At 38.0% G+C, this 16304-nt stretch overlaps 1 protein-coding gene across 3 annotated transcripts in view; it reads left to right on the forward strand.

Moving 5' to 3' along the window:
• Positions 1-16023, forward strand: part of VWA5A (von Willebrand factor A domain containing 5A) — a 31569-nt gene extending 15546 nt beyond the window's left edge. For all 3 annotated transcript variants that reach the window (XM_508834.8, XM_001137734.7, XM_063784594.1), the window contains 8 exons: positions 4377-4491; positions 5267-5431; positions 5705-5802; positions 6125-6378; positions 10720-10863; positions 11564-11694; positions 14363-14489; positions 14991-16023. In XM_508834.8, coding sequence (XP_508834.6) covers positions 4377-4491; positions 5267-5431; positions 5705-5802; positions 6125-6378; positions 10720-10863; positions 11564-11694; positions 14363-14489; positions 14991-15070 — 1114 coding nt within the window. In that variant the 3' untranslated portion in view covers positions 15071-16023. The remainder of the gene's footprint in view (positions 1-4376; positions 4492-5266; positions 5432-5704; positions 5803-6124; positions 6379-10719; positions 10864-11563; positions 11695-14362; positions 14490-14990) is intronic.
• Positions 16024-16304: the final 281 nt, after the last annotated feature.

Raw genomic sequence — 16304 nt, forward strand, 5'->3', positions numbered from 1 at the left:
TTTGTCTCATTGATCTGTCTAATATTGAAAGTGGGGTGTTAAAGTCTCCCACTATTATTGTGTGGGAGTCTAAGTCTTTTTGTAGGTCTCTAAGAATTTGCTTTATGAATCTGTGTGCTCCTGTATTGGGTGCATATATATTTAGGATAGTTAGCTCTTCTTGTTGCATTAATCCCTTTACCATTATGTAATGCCCTTCTTTGTCATTTTTTATCAAAAAGCCCTTGAAGAAATAGTTTTTAGTGAATATTGTTTTTAGTGAAAGCAATAAATAAAAATCAATATTTGAGTGTTACGTCTGTTCCTTACTATTGGGCTGTTATTTATTCTTGGCATTTTCAACAGACAGAACTGGCAAATGTTTTTTAAAAATTCTGAAATTTTTACTTATGCCCCTGCTTCAAAGGTAGCAGTGTAGCATTCTTCCTCTTTTCTCCAATTCTGTATTTATGTCTTCTTTTCTACAGTGAGATAAACCTAGCTTCCAGCAAAATCAGTAAACTTACTCATTTCTTCAATCTACCTATAAGTAGTCCACCCTTATCCATCAGGTATACCTTCCAGGACTCTTAGTGGGCGCCTGAAACTGTGGATACTATACCAAACCGTATATGTACCAATTTTTTTATACATACATACTTATGATGAAATTTAATTTATAAATTATAAATATCTATCTGATACCTGAGGCTGCTACTAAGTGATTAATGGTGATACAGACAGCATGGAGATGCTGGACAAAGAGGATTCATGTCCAGGGTGGGATTGAGCAGCATGGCACAAGATTTCATCATGTGACTCAGAATGGGATGCAATTTAAAATGTATGAATTGTCTATTTTTGGAATTTTTTAATTTAATATGTTTGGACTGCAGTGGACCGCACATAACTGAAACTATAGAATGTAAAACTGCAGATAAGGGAAGCCTTCTGTACACACAAAATCTCTCTGTAATATTTTATAATTCTCTGTGTAGAGGGCTTTATGCATTTTTTTATTAAATTGTTTCCCTAGGTGTTTGATGCTATTTTAAATAGTATTTTTTAATAATTTTATTTACTGGATGTTTATTTCCATATAGAAATGAATTTTAATAGCTTGTTTTACCTTGACTTGTATTTAATGATGTTAATTAATTTAGATATTAATTAAATTATATATTTGCAGACTCTTTTAGATATTCTATGAAGAATCACATTTGTAAAAAATATCAGTTTTATTTTTCTTATTTTTTAAATTTTTCTCTTTTTCTTATTTTTTTTAAAAAAATTTTCTTCCCTTCTGGATTAGCCTGGAGAGAACCTCTAACAGAAATCTGAATCAAAATGATCATATCCTTATTTTATTCTGGACCTCAAAGGGAACATTTCAACTTTGCACGATTAAGTATGGTGTTTGCTGTAAGGGTTTCCCTTTTTTTGTAGTTATCCTTTCTATGATTAAGGAAATTCCCTTTTATTTCTGTTTTGAGGGTTCTTTTCTCTCTTTTCTTTCTTTTGTTTTGAATAATTAATGATTGTTAAATTTCATCAAATGTATTTTATGCATCTGTTTAGATGAATGTGTGATTTTATCCTTTATTCTATTAAAGTGTGAATTCTAATGATAATTCTTAAATGTTAGACCAACCTTGAATTTCTGGAATAAACCCAAAGTAGTTGTGATGTATTAATCTCTTTCATATATTTTTTCATTCAGTTGGATAATACTTTTTTCAGGATTTTGAATCTATTTTCATGGGAAATATTGACATATATTGTCTTATCTTGTTAGGTTTTGATATCAATTTTATGCTAGTATCATAAAATGAGCTGTGAAGGTTGCCTTTTTTCCTTGCTCCAAAAGGTTTTCTTTCATAAATATTTATTAGAATTTGCCAGCAAAGCTCTCTTGGCCTGGATTTTTTTGAGAAAGTTTTTGTTTTGAACTATTCATATTTTATGTGTTCTTATTTTTTATAAAAGTTTGTATATTTTATTGAAGTTCTTTGCATGAAATTGTCCATGATATTGCCTAATAATGTTATTAAATTTTGTAGAATATATAGTGATATTACCTCTTCTTTCCTAATGTTGGTTATTTGTGCCTTTTCTATTAATATTTCTTTCCTTGCACTGGATATTTATCAATTTTAATAATAATTTCAAAACACCAGCACCTTTGGGTTTGTTGGTACTTTCTATCATATAAGTGTTTTCTATTTCATTAATATCTGCTCGAATCTATCTTTATTATTTTCTTTCTTTTACATTCCTTGGGTTCATTGGCCATCCTTTTTTAACATCTTGAGACAGATGCTTGATAGTTGATTTTTAGACTTTCTTTTCTAATGTGTATATTCAGAGCTATAGATCTAAGCACATCTGTAGCTGAATTTTAAATATGGATATGACATTTGCCATTGTCATCCACTTAATATTTTCCAATTATCATTATGATTTCTTTTTTAAGCTTGTATAATTCACAAGTACAGTGCCTAATTTCCCAATATTTGAGGATTTTCTATTTTTGTTAGTTGTCAAAGAAAAAATTATAGAAATTAGATGATCCTCTAGATGACGTCTTCCCTCTGAGAGGATTCATTCTTTTCATTCTTTGCTTCTGAATGGTCGCTGGATAGACTGGGAACAGATCATGTTAATCCAGTCGGGGTCTGATGAACTTCAGTCGCGGTGATGGCTGGTCTATTTCTGATTCACCTCTACCTCTGGGATGTGGTCCTTCAGGGTTTTATCCTAAATTCTTAGTTGTTTACAAGAACACTTTGGCTGTGGAAAGTGCAAATTGATATTTTGTTCCTCCCGCCTGCGTGTAACCACTTAGGTTTTAAGTCATCTGCTTTTGTACTTGGCACTTGCTTCAAAGGGTCAAGGAACATCAGATGCTGGGCTCATTTATCTTGGCTTCTCTCTTCTCCCAGGTCTTGGCCTATAGATTTTTATCTTGGTAGACCTTTGATGTTTTCAAACAAATTATTGTAAATATTGTATACAGCTTTCCTAGTTCTCTGCTGGCTTGAAACAATTTACAGTGGCATTGCTGTGAGCAGAACTTTCCTAGGGTGTTATATTTTAAGTCAGAAGTCATTGATTTAAGTTACAGTTCTGCTTTCCTGCAGAAGATGAATCAGCTCATCTCTCCATGCCTTAGTTTCCTCACATGAAAATTAGAAACCTGATAGTACTCACTTTACAGATTTATTGTTATGGTTAAAAGAGTATACTTAGGGAAAGTATTAGGAACTGTGCTAGATAAAAAGTAAGTGCTATATAAAATTTTGCTATTATTGTAATATTTTAATTTTTATTATCATCCACATGCAGCACTGTCGTGAGTTCTAGTTAGTCATCAATATATTTTTGTTGTTGTTGTTTGATTGTTTAGAGATGGGGTCTGTCACTTTGTTGCCTAGGCTGCTCTTCAACTCCTGGCACTGGCTTCCCAAAGTGTGAGCCACCACACCCAGCCAATATTGTTTAGTTTTGATTTTATACAAAAGACCTTAAAAAATATAACAGCACTTCATAACATAGGCTACAATTCAAAGATCATGTTAGAAATTTAAAGGTTGTGATATCAAGATGCTGTCAGGCTGCAGTATTTAGGAAGTATTGTTACACGTAGGTCCAGTTAGAAGTCTGTTCCTGAGTCTTACAAGCGTAGAGCATTGATCCTAATGCTGATGCCACTAGACTTGGGGATGATGGCTCACACTAAGAAAGACTGATACATAAACCGAAATTGTAGGGTATTAATTTACAATGAAAACTCTGTCTGTCATGCCTTCCAAAAGCGCCTGTGCTAGTACTACCAATGTATTCTTTGTTTATATATAATTCTATTTGGGAAATCGCATTATGTTTAAGAAGTTACTTGGTGCACATGGACTGAGGCAGGGCAAGAACTCTCCATTTAGAAGTGCAGGAGGCACACTTCCTTTCTCTAAGAATAGTCTTGCTAGGGGAGATATGGTACCAGCACATCATTAGGTAGGAACTGGTGTTAGTTTCTATCTTTCTGTTAGTTTGCCAGAGGGATCTTGCAGTAAGACAGATCAGTGCTCCAGTGACATTGCTATCATTTAGTAGTTGCATGATCTTGGAAAGATTTCTTAAATTTCCTGGGCCTCCGTTTCTTATCTGCAAAGTGAAGCAGAAGCCTGCCTTTTAGGGGTCTTGTGATGATTAAATTGCATCATTGATTTAAGGCATTTTTATACCTCCTAAAATATAGAATATGCTCAGTAAATGGTAGCTGTTACACTTTTGGTCAAGAAAGTAGACTATTTCCTTATGTATTTTTGGCCATTATGTATTAATTTTATATTTTCACTGTTTAATGCCTTCCTCTAACCTCTGTCCTGTTACAATTGCAGGTGTTTCTCATTTGGTATTGGAGAAGGCGCCTCCACCAGCCTAATAAAAGGTATTGCCCGGGCATCAGGGGGCACCTCAGAATTTATCACAGGCAAAGACAGGATGCAGTCCAAGGTGAGGGACAGACTGACTGTGTCTGTCTGGAGGTGGCAATCCAGACCAAAGTGGAACGGGGTGGGGAACACTGTGTAAGGGCAGGGGTAGCAACTTTCCTCAAGGATACCTGTTCCTATATCCCCAAGGCCTTAGGCTGTATACTTAGTCGGGGTACTTTTGGCCTCATGTAATAGAAGCCCACTGTAGTATCTGGAAATATGACATCTGGTCCCAGTAGCTGCAAGCTCAGAGACAAGATGCTGACAGGGATCTGGGCCTTTGCATTTAAGACCAGACACAGACAAACTAAGAGCTTTGACTGTCAAGACTGCGATTCTAGGTCTGCGCTTTAGAACCTCTTTTTGTACTACATGCATCCTCCATGCAAAAGATACAAAGAAAAGGAGAAGGAATAATCATGATATGTCTAATGGATCAGAAGAGGTAGTAAATTGCTATTCCATTTCATCTTTCTGCAAAAGGAGAAGACCCCTCTGGTGGTATTTCTAAGCTCCTCTTTCCCAGTAGGTGCCACCTCTTATCTAATCCCCTTCTCCAAGGGTCTCGTTACTCAAACATTTTCTTTATTTACATTTACGTTACTAAATATTTCAGCTTTGGCTTATTCATATGCAAAGCTTCTTCATATATAAAGCCCATCTCCTAGAATAGTATTGAGGAGTAGGCATGACATGTATTATGTATCACATCTGATACATAATAAATGTCCAGTTAACTGTAGCTGCCATTGTCTGTATCATTTGTGTTTATTCTGTTCTCTTCCCCACATTAGGCTCTCAGGACTCTGAAACGCTCTCTGCAGCCTGTGGTAGAGGATGTCTCTCTGAGCTGGCATTTGCCTCCTGGTCTGTCTGCTAAAATGCTTTCCCCAGAACAGACTGTCATCTTTAGGGGTCAGAGATTAATCATCTATGCCCAGCTGACCGGGAGGATGCCAGTGAGTTCCCATTCTTATTTGTTCCTCTAGTCAAAGAGCTACCACATGACCATTCCACTAAAGCTGGTAGGTGGATTTCAATCTCAGCCAGAGACGGCACTTGCCAAGTATAGCTAGCCTACTTCCTTCCCATCATTTCAGGTCTCTGGTTTCCTAGGCTACCTGATTCTTCATCAGATATTTTCATACATTGTTTTGGGTACCTGCCCCTGTTCTGATCCTTCCATGGATGATCTCTTTCTTCCGTCATTTCTACTCATCTCTAATTTGCAGGCAGCAGAGACAACAGAAGTATGCCTCAAATATACACTCCAGGGCAAGACTTTTGAGGATAAGGTGACATTTCCTCTACAACCCAAGCCTGATGTCAAGTGAGAATTCAGTTTTTCCTTCCTTCCTTCCTTCCTTCCTTCCTTCCTTCCTTCCTTCCTTCCTTCCTTCACTCCCTCCCTCCCTCCCTCCTTCCTTCCTTCTTTCCTCTGCCATCTTTGGGGATTAGATTTCTTCTCTTAATTCTGGGCTCCATTGTAATTGTTTTCCTACAATCATTTTTTATTTCTAAACCACCCAAGTCTTATCTCTCCCCTTATCTGACTTTATCTTAACTCTTCTATTCCTAACTTTTAGGAGCCCTGAGAAACTGGTATATGGATGTCTTTCCCTACATTTCAGTACTTTTTTTTTTCCTTTCAGCCTCACCATTCACCGCCTTGCTGCCAAGTCCTTGCTCCAGACCAAGGACATGGGCCTCAGGGAGACTCCAGCAAGTGATAAAAAAGATGCATTGAACCTTAGCCTTGAGTCTGGTGTCATAAGCTCCTTCACAGCTTTCATTGCTATCAATAAGGAGCTCAACAAGCCGGTTCAGGGGCCTCTGGCTCATAGGGACATCCCAAGGCCAATTCTGTTGGGTGCTTCTGCCCCATTGAAGATAAAATGCCAATCAGGTAATGAGTTTTATTCCATTCAAACTCATATAGAATAAAAGATTCTGACTATCTGAGCACATTATTTAAAGGAAAGGGCTGTGAAATGTTCTCAAATTGCTTTGTTTTCCTTATACCTCCACACCTAGGATTTCTGGTTAGTGTTAAATTTTTCTGTCCCAGGGAACTAGAATGCATCCCATTGGCAAGGAGATTTAAAATAATCCAAGAGAAAACAAAAAAAACAAACGTTAAAATGTAGAAAGTGCAGGTAAACCCTGAGTAACCAAACTGCCTAATCTGAAGCTGATTTATCTTTTTTATTGAGATATAATTCAAATATCATACAATTCACCCATTTAAAGTGTACAATCCAATGGGTTTTAGTATGTTCACAGAGCTGTGCAACCATTGATTTCCACAATCAATTTTAGAGCATTTTCATCACCTAAGAAATAAACCTCATAACTATTAACAGACATTTCCCATTTCTCTCCCTGACCCCATCTATCTTCTCCTCCACTCCCCTCTCCACCAGTCCCAGTAATCACTTACCTACTTTCTATCTCTATACATTTGCCTATCCTGTCTTTATGTATTTGTTCTGGACTTATTTTCCTTCTTTGTTTTTGAGACAGGGTCTCACTCTGTTGCCGAAGCTGGAGTGCAGTGGCACAATCATGGCTTACTGCAGCCTCAACCTCCCAGGCTCAAGCAATCCTCCCACCTCAGCCTCCTGAGTGGCTGGGACTACAGGTGCATGCCACCATGCCCAGCTAAATTTTTTTGTATTTTTTGTAGAGACGGGGTTTTGCCATTTTATCCAGGCTGTGGCTGGCTTATTTCACTTAACATAATGTTCTCCAAGTTCATCTATGTTGTTGCAAATAACAGAATTTTGTTGTTTTTTATGGCTGAATAATGTTACATTGTGTATATATAGTACATTTTCATCATTCATTCATCCACTGATGGATACCTAGGTTGATTCCATGTCTTGGCTATTGTGAATAGTGCTGATATCTCTTTGATATTACTGATTTCCTTTCTTTTGGGTATATATCCAGCAGTGGGATTGCTGGATCATATAGTAGCTCCATTTTTAACATTTTAAGGAGCCACAGTTTTCCACAATGGCTATACTAATTTACATTCTCACCATGGTGTGCAAGCATTCCCTTTTCCCCATATCCTCGCCAGTACTTGTTATCTTTTGTCTTTTTGATGATAGCCATTCTGACAGGTATGAGGTGATATCTCATCGTGGTTTTGATTTGCAATTTCCTGATGATTGGTAATGCTGAACATTTTTTCATATACCTATTGGCCATTTGTATGTCTTCTTTTGAGAAGTGTCTACTCAAGTCTTTTGTCCATTTTTAAATAAGGTTATTTGCTTTCTTGGTTTTGAGTTAAATTCCTTCTGTACTTTGTATATATTAAACCCTTATCAGATGTTTGGTTTGCAAATATTTTCTCCCATTCCATAGGTTGTTTCTTCACCCTGTTGATTGTTTTCTTTGCTATACACAAGAGGTAACCTCGTTTATCTATTTTTTGCTTTTGTAGCCTGTGCTTTTGAGGTCATATCCAAAAATCATTGCCCAGACCAATGTCATATATATTTTCCCTTATGTTTTCTTCTAGTTGTTTGATAGTTTCACCTCTTACACTTAAGCCTTTAGTTCATTTGAGTTGGTTTTTCTATGTGATGAGAGATAAGGGTCTAATGTTATTCTTTCATATGTGTGTATCCAGTTTTCCCAATGCCATTTATTGAAGTGACTGTCTTTTACCTATTGTGTTCTTAGCACTTTTGTCAAAAATTAGTTGGCTGTAAATGTGTGGATTTATTTCTGGGCTCTCCATTTCTGTTGTATTGGTCAGCGTCTGTTTTTATGCAAGTACCATGCTGTTTTGGTTACTATAGCTTTGTAGTATATTTTGAAGTCAGATAGTATGATGCCTCCAGCATTTTGTTTGTGTGTGTGTGTGTGTGTTTTCTCAAGGTTACTTTGACTATGTTTTTATAATTCCATACAAATTTACAATTTTTTAATGCTGTGAAGGATGTCTTTGATATTTTCATAGGTATTGCATTGAATCTGTAAATTGCTTTGGGTATTATGGCCATTTTAGCAATATTTATTCTTCCAATCCAAGAACATGAGATATCTTTACATTTATTTGTGTCTTCTTCAATTTCCTTCATCAGTGTCTTACAATTTTCAGTATAGAGATGTTTTACCTCCTCAGTTAAATTTATTCCTAAATGTTTTAATTATTTTGTAGCCATTGCAAATGAGATTGTTTTCTTGATTTCTGTTTGAGAGAGCTTGCTGTTTGTGTATAGAAACACTAATGACTTTTGTATGTTGATTTTATGTCCTTCAACTTTGCTGAGTTTGTTTATTCTATTTAACAGGTTTTTTTTTTTTTTTTTTTTGGTAGAGTCTTTAGGGTTTTCTATGTTTAAGATCATGTCATCTGCAAACAGGGGTAGTTTAACTTCCTCTTTTCCAATCTAGATTCTTTTTATTTATTTGTCTTGCCTAATTGCACTGGCTAGGACTTCCAGTACTATATTGAATAGAAGTGGTGAAAGTGAGCATCCTTGTCTTGTTTCTGATTTTAGAGGAAATGCTTTCAACTTTTCCCTCTTCAATATGATATTAGGTGTGAGTTTGCCATAATTGTCTTTATTATGTTGAGGTACCTTTCATCTATACCTATTTTGTTGAGAGTTTTTATCATGATGTTGAATTTGTTTAATACTTTTTCTGCATCTATTGAAATGATCATGTTTTTGTCCTTTTTTATGTTAGTGTGATCCATGTTTATCAATTTATGTTTATTGAACCAACTTTTCATCTCTTGGATGAATCACATTTGATAATGATGCATGATCATTTTAACGTACTTCTGAATGTGGTTTGCTAATATTTTGTTGAGGATTGTGCATCTATGTTAATCAAGGATATTGGCCTGTAACTTTACTTTTGTTGTTGTATCTGGTTTTGGTGTCAGGGTAATGCTAGGAAGCTTGTTTTTAGGGTAACACTAGAGAGCTTGATGGAAGCAAGCTGACATATAGGAAAAAAAGTAGAGAAGTCAAGAACTTAGTAGTCCAGATGAGGTCAAAGATCAGGTAAAACAGAAATCTCTAACTTAGAAAACTGGAAAAATCAGATATTATATTTTAAAACTAGGAATTTTTAATTTTTTTTTTTTTTTTTTTTTTTTTTTTTTGAGTCAGGATCTCACTCTGCTGCCCAGGTTGGAGTGCAGTAGTGTGATTGTAGTTCACTGCAGCCTCGATCTCTTGGGCTAAAGTGATTCTCCCACCTCAGCATCCTGAGTAGGTAGGACTCTAGACATGCACCACCATGCCTGGCTAATTTTTAATTTTCATATTATTTAGAAATGAGGTCTCACTACATTGCCTAGGCTGGTCTCAAACTTCTGGCCTTGCGTGATCCTTCTGCCTGGGACTCTAGGCACATGTCACCGTGCCCAGATAATTTTTAAAACTTTTTATAAAGATGGGGTCTTGCTACTTTGTCCAGGCTGGTATCAAGTTTGTAGGCTCAAGTGATCTTCCCACCTCAGCCTCCTGAAGTGTTAGGATTACAAGCATGAACCACTGTGCCCAGCTTCAATTTATTTTCTATGAGTGGAACAATTCTGCATAATAACAAGGTCTTCATGGCTTGGGAGGAAGTGGCAGAAGTAGAATGAAGTGGAAGTCATTGGATTTGATGAAGTTGAAGAAGCTTTGCATTAGGGTATTTTATAGGCTATCTACATGGGTGATGAAATCTCAAGATGATGGTAGGCCTTTTAATGGAGTGGAAGTCTATGGTCTAGTTTTCAGATACTTTAGTGAATGATCGGAAATAACAAAGAGATTGGAAGTAGACAATAGTGACGACATGTGGAAGGTAAACCACATTTAATGATCTGGATGCAGCATCAGGGACTGAAGAGGTTGCCAACCCTACCTCCCTACTTGAAGTGTGGTACATTGAGCAACAACCATTTGAGAGTGATGGAGGGAGAATAGTTTTTTGGGAGGATAAATTCAGTTTTAAGTTGAGACTTAGCTGGCAGAAGCCTCCTGTAGTAAAACTAAAGATGCAGGAAAAATTGTTTAGCATGTGTCAGGGGTTCCAGAGGACACAGTAGGAGAGCTCAGAGGGTGAGGGTTTGTGCAGGAGGTGGGCATATGCGAGAAAAATAGCACAGTAAGGGTGGTGACTGAAGCCAGTGTGGATGGGAGGGTATGTATCTTGAATTGTCACGGTCCTTTGCCCACTGCAGAGAGCAGGGAGTGCCATTGTCTTAATGTTTGGATTTTTTCAGGTTTTCGAAAGGCCTTACACTCTGACCGTCCTCCTTCAGCATCTCAGCCCAGAGGGGAACTTATGTGTTATAAGGCCAAGACATTCCAGATGGACGATTACAGTCTCTGTGGGTTGATAAGTCACAAGGACCAGCACAGTCCAGGTGAGTACCTTTATAGGAACATTTTCTCAACAATGTTTTTCTGTCACATATATAGGACTAGGCAAGCTAAAAGCTTGTAGTTACAGCTATGACAAGAGATGCATGTTTCTCGAAGGGACCCCCCATGCATTGGAAAAGATTCATTCCTCCACCCACAGAACCAGCCTGGAAACTTACCATGCAGATGAGGCAGGCCTCGGTTCACCCCTACAATCTATAGGGACTGACAAACTAACCTTCAGTGTTCTGCTGCCTGTGGCTTTCCTTACCCAGGAGTTCATCTGTTTGAAAAGCACTGGGCAGAAGGTCAGATTTGTTCCACCCCTATGTTTCCCAGGGTCAGCCTAGCTAGGTTCATTAGGATATCATATAGGACCCTGAAACCTGCTATCCCAGTGGAGTCTAGGGTGACCCCTAGTCGAACAAATACCCTTGGCCATCTCAGCTCACACAGCTTGCCTGCGGGCTGCCCTCGCCCCCCAGCAGAGCCCTGCTGCCACCATCTGTGAGCCCCTGTTCCACTGGGCATCCTTTCACAAGTAGGGTTTGAAGACCGATCTTCTGGATGTTGTCTGATGACTTTCTTTCTATTGCATTCTTGCTGTGGCTTGTCTCTGAATTTAGCAGCCCTAAATTCAAGTGTGCTGAGGTGCCGATAGCTCCACAATTTCTCATTCTTCCCTTTTCTTTCTCCTCAAAGGCTTTGGAGAGAATCACCTTGTGCAGCTGATTTACCACCAAAATGCAAATGGTTCCTGGGATCTGAATGAAGATCTAGCCAAGGTCCTAGGTATGAGTTTGGAAGAAATAATGGCTGCACACCCTGCCGAGGTAAGATTCAATGGAAAAAGGAGTATGTATGTTTTTGAGAGAGAGGTCATCATTGAGAATTGAGGTGATTCAGGACCTACCTGAGGAAGGAAAATATAGGGGGCCATAGACTAAATTAATTTGTAATAAATAGAGGCTGAAGGTTTTTCTGGTCATGTTAGAGCAGAAAGAGCAAGGGATTAATGGGGAAGCTAGTAGGAATTGATGGGGTTTTTTTTGCTGGTGGATGACAAAGGGAAAGCAAAAATCCTCTTCCACTTCAATCGTATTCCCTGCCAATCATCTTGGTTATGTAACTAATATTTAGTGAGCAATTACTCTGTGCCAAGCACTGTGCTAAGCAGTTAATATTCATGAGCTTATTTATTTCACACATTAATTTAATAAGGTAGATCCCGTTTGTGTTGCTGTTTATAGATGAAGAAACTGAAGTTTAGGGAGGTCTAAAAATGTGTCTGAGTTTACCTAGCCCATCAGTGGCAGAGCCAGATTCAGTTCTAAGAGTATCTGTCTTGAGAACCCCCAATAATAACCTCATTATTGCTCCTCTTCATACCGATGAAAGTGGTCCAGACATTGGCAAAAGTTAACTGAAGTCAGGATAGGTAAAGTGTTGTTACTAGGAACCACCTAGTTGTTTCAGATGTATTTAAATATGCTGATAAGGATAAATTGCATTCCACAATTTCAAGGTAACTTGCAAAATCTTCTAACGCTCATTGAGAATTTGTTTGGCATGAGACAGGTGCAAAAAGCCTGAAGGACAAATACCATTCTAAACTTTCAAAATGTGGAAGGAGATCAAATAAATTTCAGATATTCTGCAATTCCACTGTCCAATACGGTCTCCACTAGTCACATGTGGCTATTGTGCCTTTGAAACGTGGCTAATACAAATGAGGAACTAAATTTTTAATTCAATAGAGGTGTGCTATGGTGGGAAATACATACTAATTGCAAAGACTTTTATAAAAAGGAATAAAACATTTCATCAATAATTATTTTTATATTGATTGCATGTTAAAATGATGACTTTTTAATAGATTGGGTTAAATAAAATATATCAGTAAAATAATTATACCTCTTTTACTTTTTAAAATTTGGCGACTAGAAAATTTAAAATTACATATGTTTCTAGCATTATATTTTTATTGGAAAATGCTGTTCTAGAAAAGTAATTAAGATGATAATTCATACACACTTGGAAGAGGATACAGGGATTATTAGATGCACTGGGAACAAAAAACATCAGACTGACATTTCCTTCTTTGGAATGGTAACCAGGCCAATGAATCAAGTGAACCAACAGACCTGGTATATCTGAATTTCAGTAAGGAATTTGATTTTTTTTTTTTTAATGATGAGAACATGGACCAAGTACAAATTAGTTGAAAACCCGTGGCGCTGAATGATGAATTGATTTCCAACTTGAAACAGATTTTTAGACCCACCAGGCTCTGAATTCTCTGGAGGTCCACAGTTTCAATGAAGATTTAGATGAAGATAAAGACCAAGACTTTCCTATTTGTAGATGACAAAACTAGGAGATAAACTATCAGTCAAAAGAATCAGTTTCCCAAAAAACCTCTGAACAATGAGTTGCAATTTTTCATTTAAAAAAAAAGAAAAACAACATAGTAGGAATAAAAGCTAAGTACTGTTTTGGGTTCCAAATTCCCAACTCCACAGGTAGAGAAGAGAGCATTTGCACATGAAAATCAGAGGTTTTAGATGACTACAACTATGTGAAACAGAATATTTAACTAAGAAATGGAGGACAACAGGGTTACCTGAAATGGGCTGTGATTGTAGAATTCTATAAGTACCTTTACCTCCAGATAGACCATTTAAGGAGATATATTTTTAAAATCATTATGCTCTTTGTTTTTAGACTAGGAGAACAAGCGTGGGGACGCTTACTGCTTTGACATAAGCAGTCCTCTTAAGGAAGAAATGGAGGAATTAAGAATTCTAATCTGAAATAAGACCACTCAGAGAGGACATGATAGCCATTTCCAAGTTTTAAAAGTCATGATATAAAATAGGAATTTCCCTTGATCTCCTGACTCTGAAAGCTGAAGCTGGGAGCAGTGAGCAGAAACTCATGGGAGACAATTTTCTGCTGCATGGCTGAGATTTTCTATTGAGAAATAAGAGAACATAACTAGAGTCAGAATATTTGGCCTTTAGTCTCACTTCTGTCATTTGCTAGACAGCTAAGTTTGAGCAAATCATTTTGTTAATACTTCTATATGAAATCAGTTTTCTTTCTTAAAAATGTTTATTGATATTTTTTCATGATTTCTTTGGTGGGGGGGTATAAGGGTTACAATTAAAAAAAACTCATGAAGGTACTTTATAAACTATAAAGCAATTTTGCCTGTGTTTCTCTTACTAGAGCTGGCCTTGTCTTAGGGGTTTCCAGAACTGTCCTGGTGGTTACACTGGATTTAAAACTTAGGATTTTCTATTTCGAGACTCAATGGATTGCTGCCCTGAGGTTTAAGGCCTGGCATTATGCCTTGCAAGTAGTATCTGGAGGTAAAGAGAGACCAGGTAACTCCATCTAGTGGCATTTAGAAGGATGCTAAGTGAGGAGGGAGTGAAGCTTTTTGCATCCTTTTGAGGGACTTACTGTGCCAACTGGAGCTCTCTATCTACTGTGCAGCTTGTGGATTCCTCAGGCTGGGCCACCATCCTGGCCGTGATCTGGCTGCATGACAATGGTAAGGACTTGAAGTGTGAATGGGAGCTTCTGGAAAGGAAGGCCGTGGCCTGGATGCGTGCCCATGCAGGTAGGAGCACAATCCTAAGGCCTGTCTCCTTCCCCTTCCCTGGCCTGGCAGAAGGTGACCACAAGAGAGTCCCATTGTCACCTGCCTCCACCATCCTGCTTCAGATCTTTACTAATCTTCCTGCTAGTTTTTTCTTGGGAGGACAAGGGTGAAATATTAAATTGGGGACAAGGAAGGTGGATGAGTAGGGAGGGAGAGGGACACAAATGGGGAGTGTGAACTGTGAGAAGGACAAGTGGCATTGATTCTCCTTACTGTCTCAGTACCAAGCTGAGTAGAAGACTAGACTTGGTGCGTGTTCTCCTGGCTGTTTGTTATCTCACTGCAGCTGAGTGTATCTGGGGCCAGAGAAGATTCAAGGAGAATCCGGGCAGCAAGCAAAGAAAAAGCAGGGATATTGAGGACAGATAAAAGCACAACTCAGGGTAGATGATCTGGGAGGTTTGGAGGAGCCTCTAATTGCAATCCTTCATCCCTGCTTCTTGTTTTTCCTCACCACAGGCTCCACCATGCCTTCGGTTGTGAAAGCTGCTATTACTTTCCTGAAGTCATCTGTGGATCCTGCTATCTTTGCCTTTTGAAGATACCATCCAGAAAAAGAAGTGCCTTTAATTTGCTACTGTCATTTCCTCTAGTATCACTTTTGCTGTGATGATGTGTTCTTGTGTTTTATAACTCTTTATTTTTTGCCATAAAAGTAAAGGATGCTTACTCCACTTCGCTTCTCTGCTCCAGGTTCACTTTGGATATGATCTTTCTTTTCCCAACATATGCCCTCAGAAAAGTGACAGTGGTCCCAGAACCTATTCCCTTTCTTGAGGGAGTTCAAAACATTCATAGGCAGTAATGTTCCTCCCAGGGTTTCCAGGGAAACAACATGAAAAACAGGTGACATGAACTACAGACTAAAGATTGCAGCATTTATGTTAGAGAATGCTTGAATTAGAGAATTTTCTGCATTATCTTTGTCTGTTCACTTTCTATCTTATATACTTAACAGGACCATACTGGTAAGCTTGTGTAGGAGGAGTTAGAGGGAAGTTGAAAGCCAACATCTGGATCAATGTAATGTCAAGATCACAAAGAGAGAGACTGCAGGGGTCCACTGTGAGAGGTGACACTGTTGGGGACCTTCCTGATTCATTCTTGGGCTTTGCTAGCCTGTACAACCTACATGTCTTTTCTTCCACTGCCTGAAAGACTTGGGTTGAACTATAACTGTTGGAGAGAGATGTTCCTCTTTAATCATGAAACACCTTAAGAAGTCTATAATGCAATCCTTAGTCCTACCCTGAACCTATGTGTCCTCTAAGTCAGGCCCTGATCTAGTGCAGTAAAGGGAAGGGTGGGCTTAATGGGAGCTTTGCCTGGGACCTGAATCTGGAGCACTTACTGCATTAGGAAAAAAGGGGCTCCCCGTAATCGTTCCTGACCCTTGTGTCTCATATACCCTATCCTGGTGGAAATGACCCTATTTGATATGCTGTCCCTTAAAATAACTTGTATCAATATTAAAATGACTATTTCTACCCTTTGATGAGTAAATGCAGTGGTTCTTAAAGTGGTCTCGTCTCCCTACCCCACAATATTTTGGTACTGCCACTTGGGGAAGCCAAGCTAGGATAGTAAATTGACCAGAACACAGTTGTGGAAATTTGACCTGAAGTTAGTGAAATAAAACTTAGTAGGGAAAAAAAGCTTAGCAAGAGGTCTACTCTTCCATAGATTCATTTATTGAACTTACATTGGTTTTATTATCCCTTGTTTTCTGTCCCAGCTTTTCTGATGCCTCCACTGTTCCCATGGTATCCTGAC

Source organism: Pan troglodytes, chromosome 9 (genome assembly GCF_028858775.2).
Source record: "Pan troglodytes isolate AG18354 chromosome 9, NHGRI_mPanTro3-v2.0_pri, whole genome shotgun sequence".
In the NCBI taxonomy this organism is placed as follows: Eukaryota; Metazoa; Chordata; class Mammalia; order Primates; family Hominidae; genus Pan; species Pan troglodytes.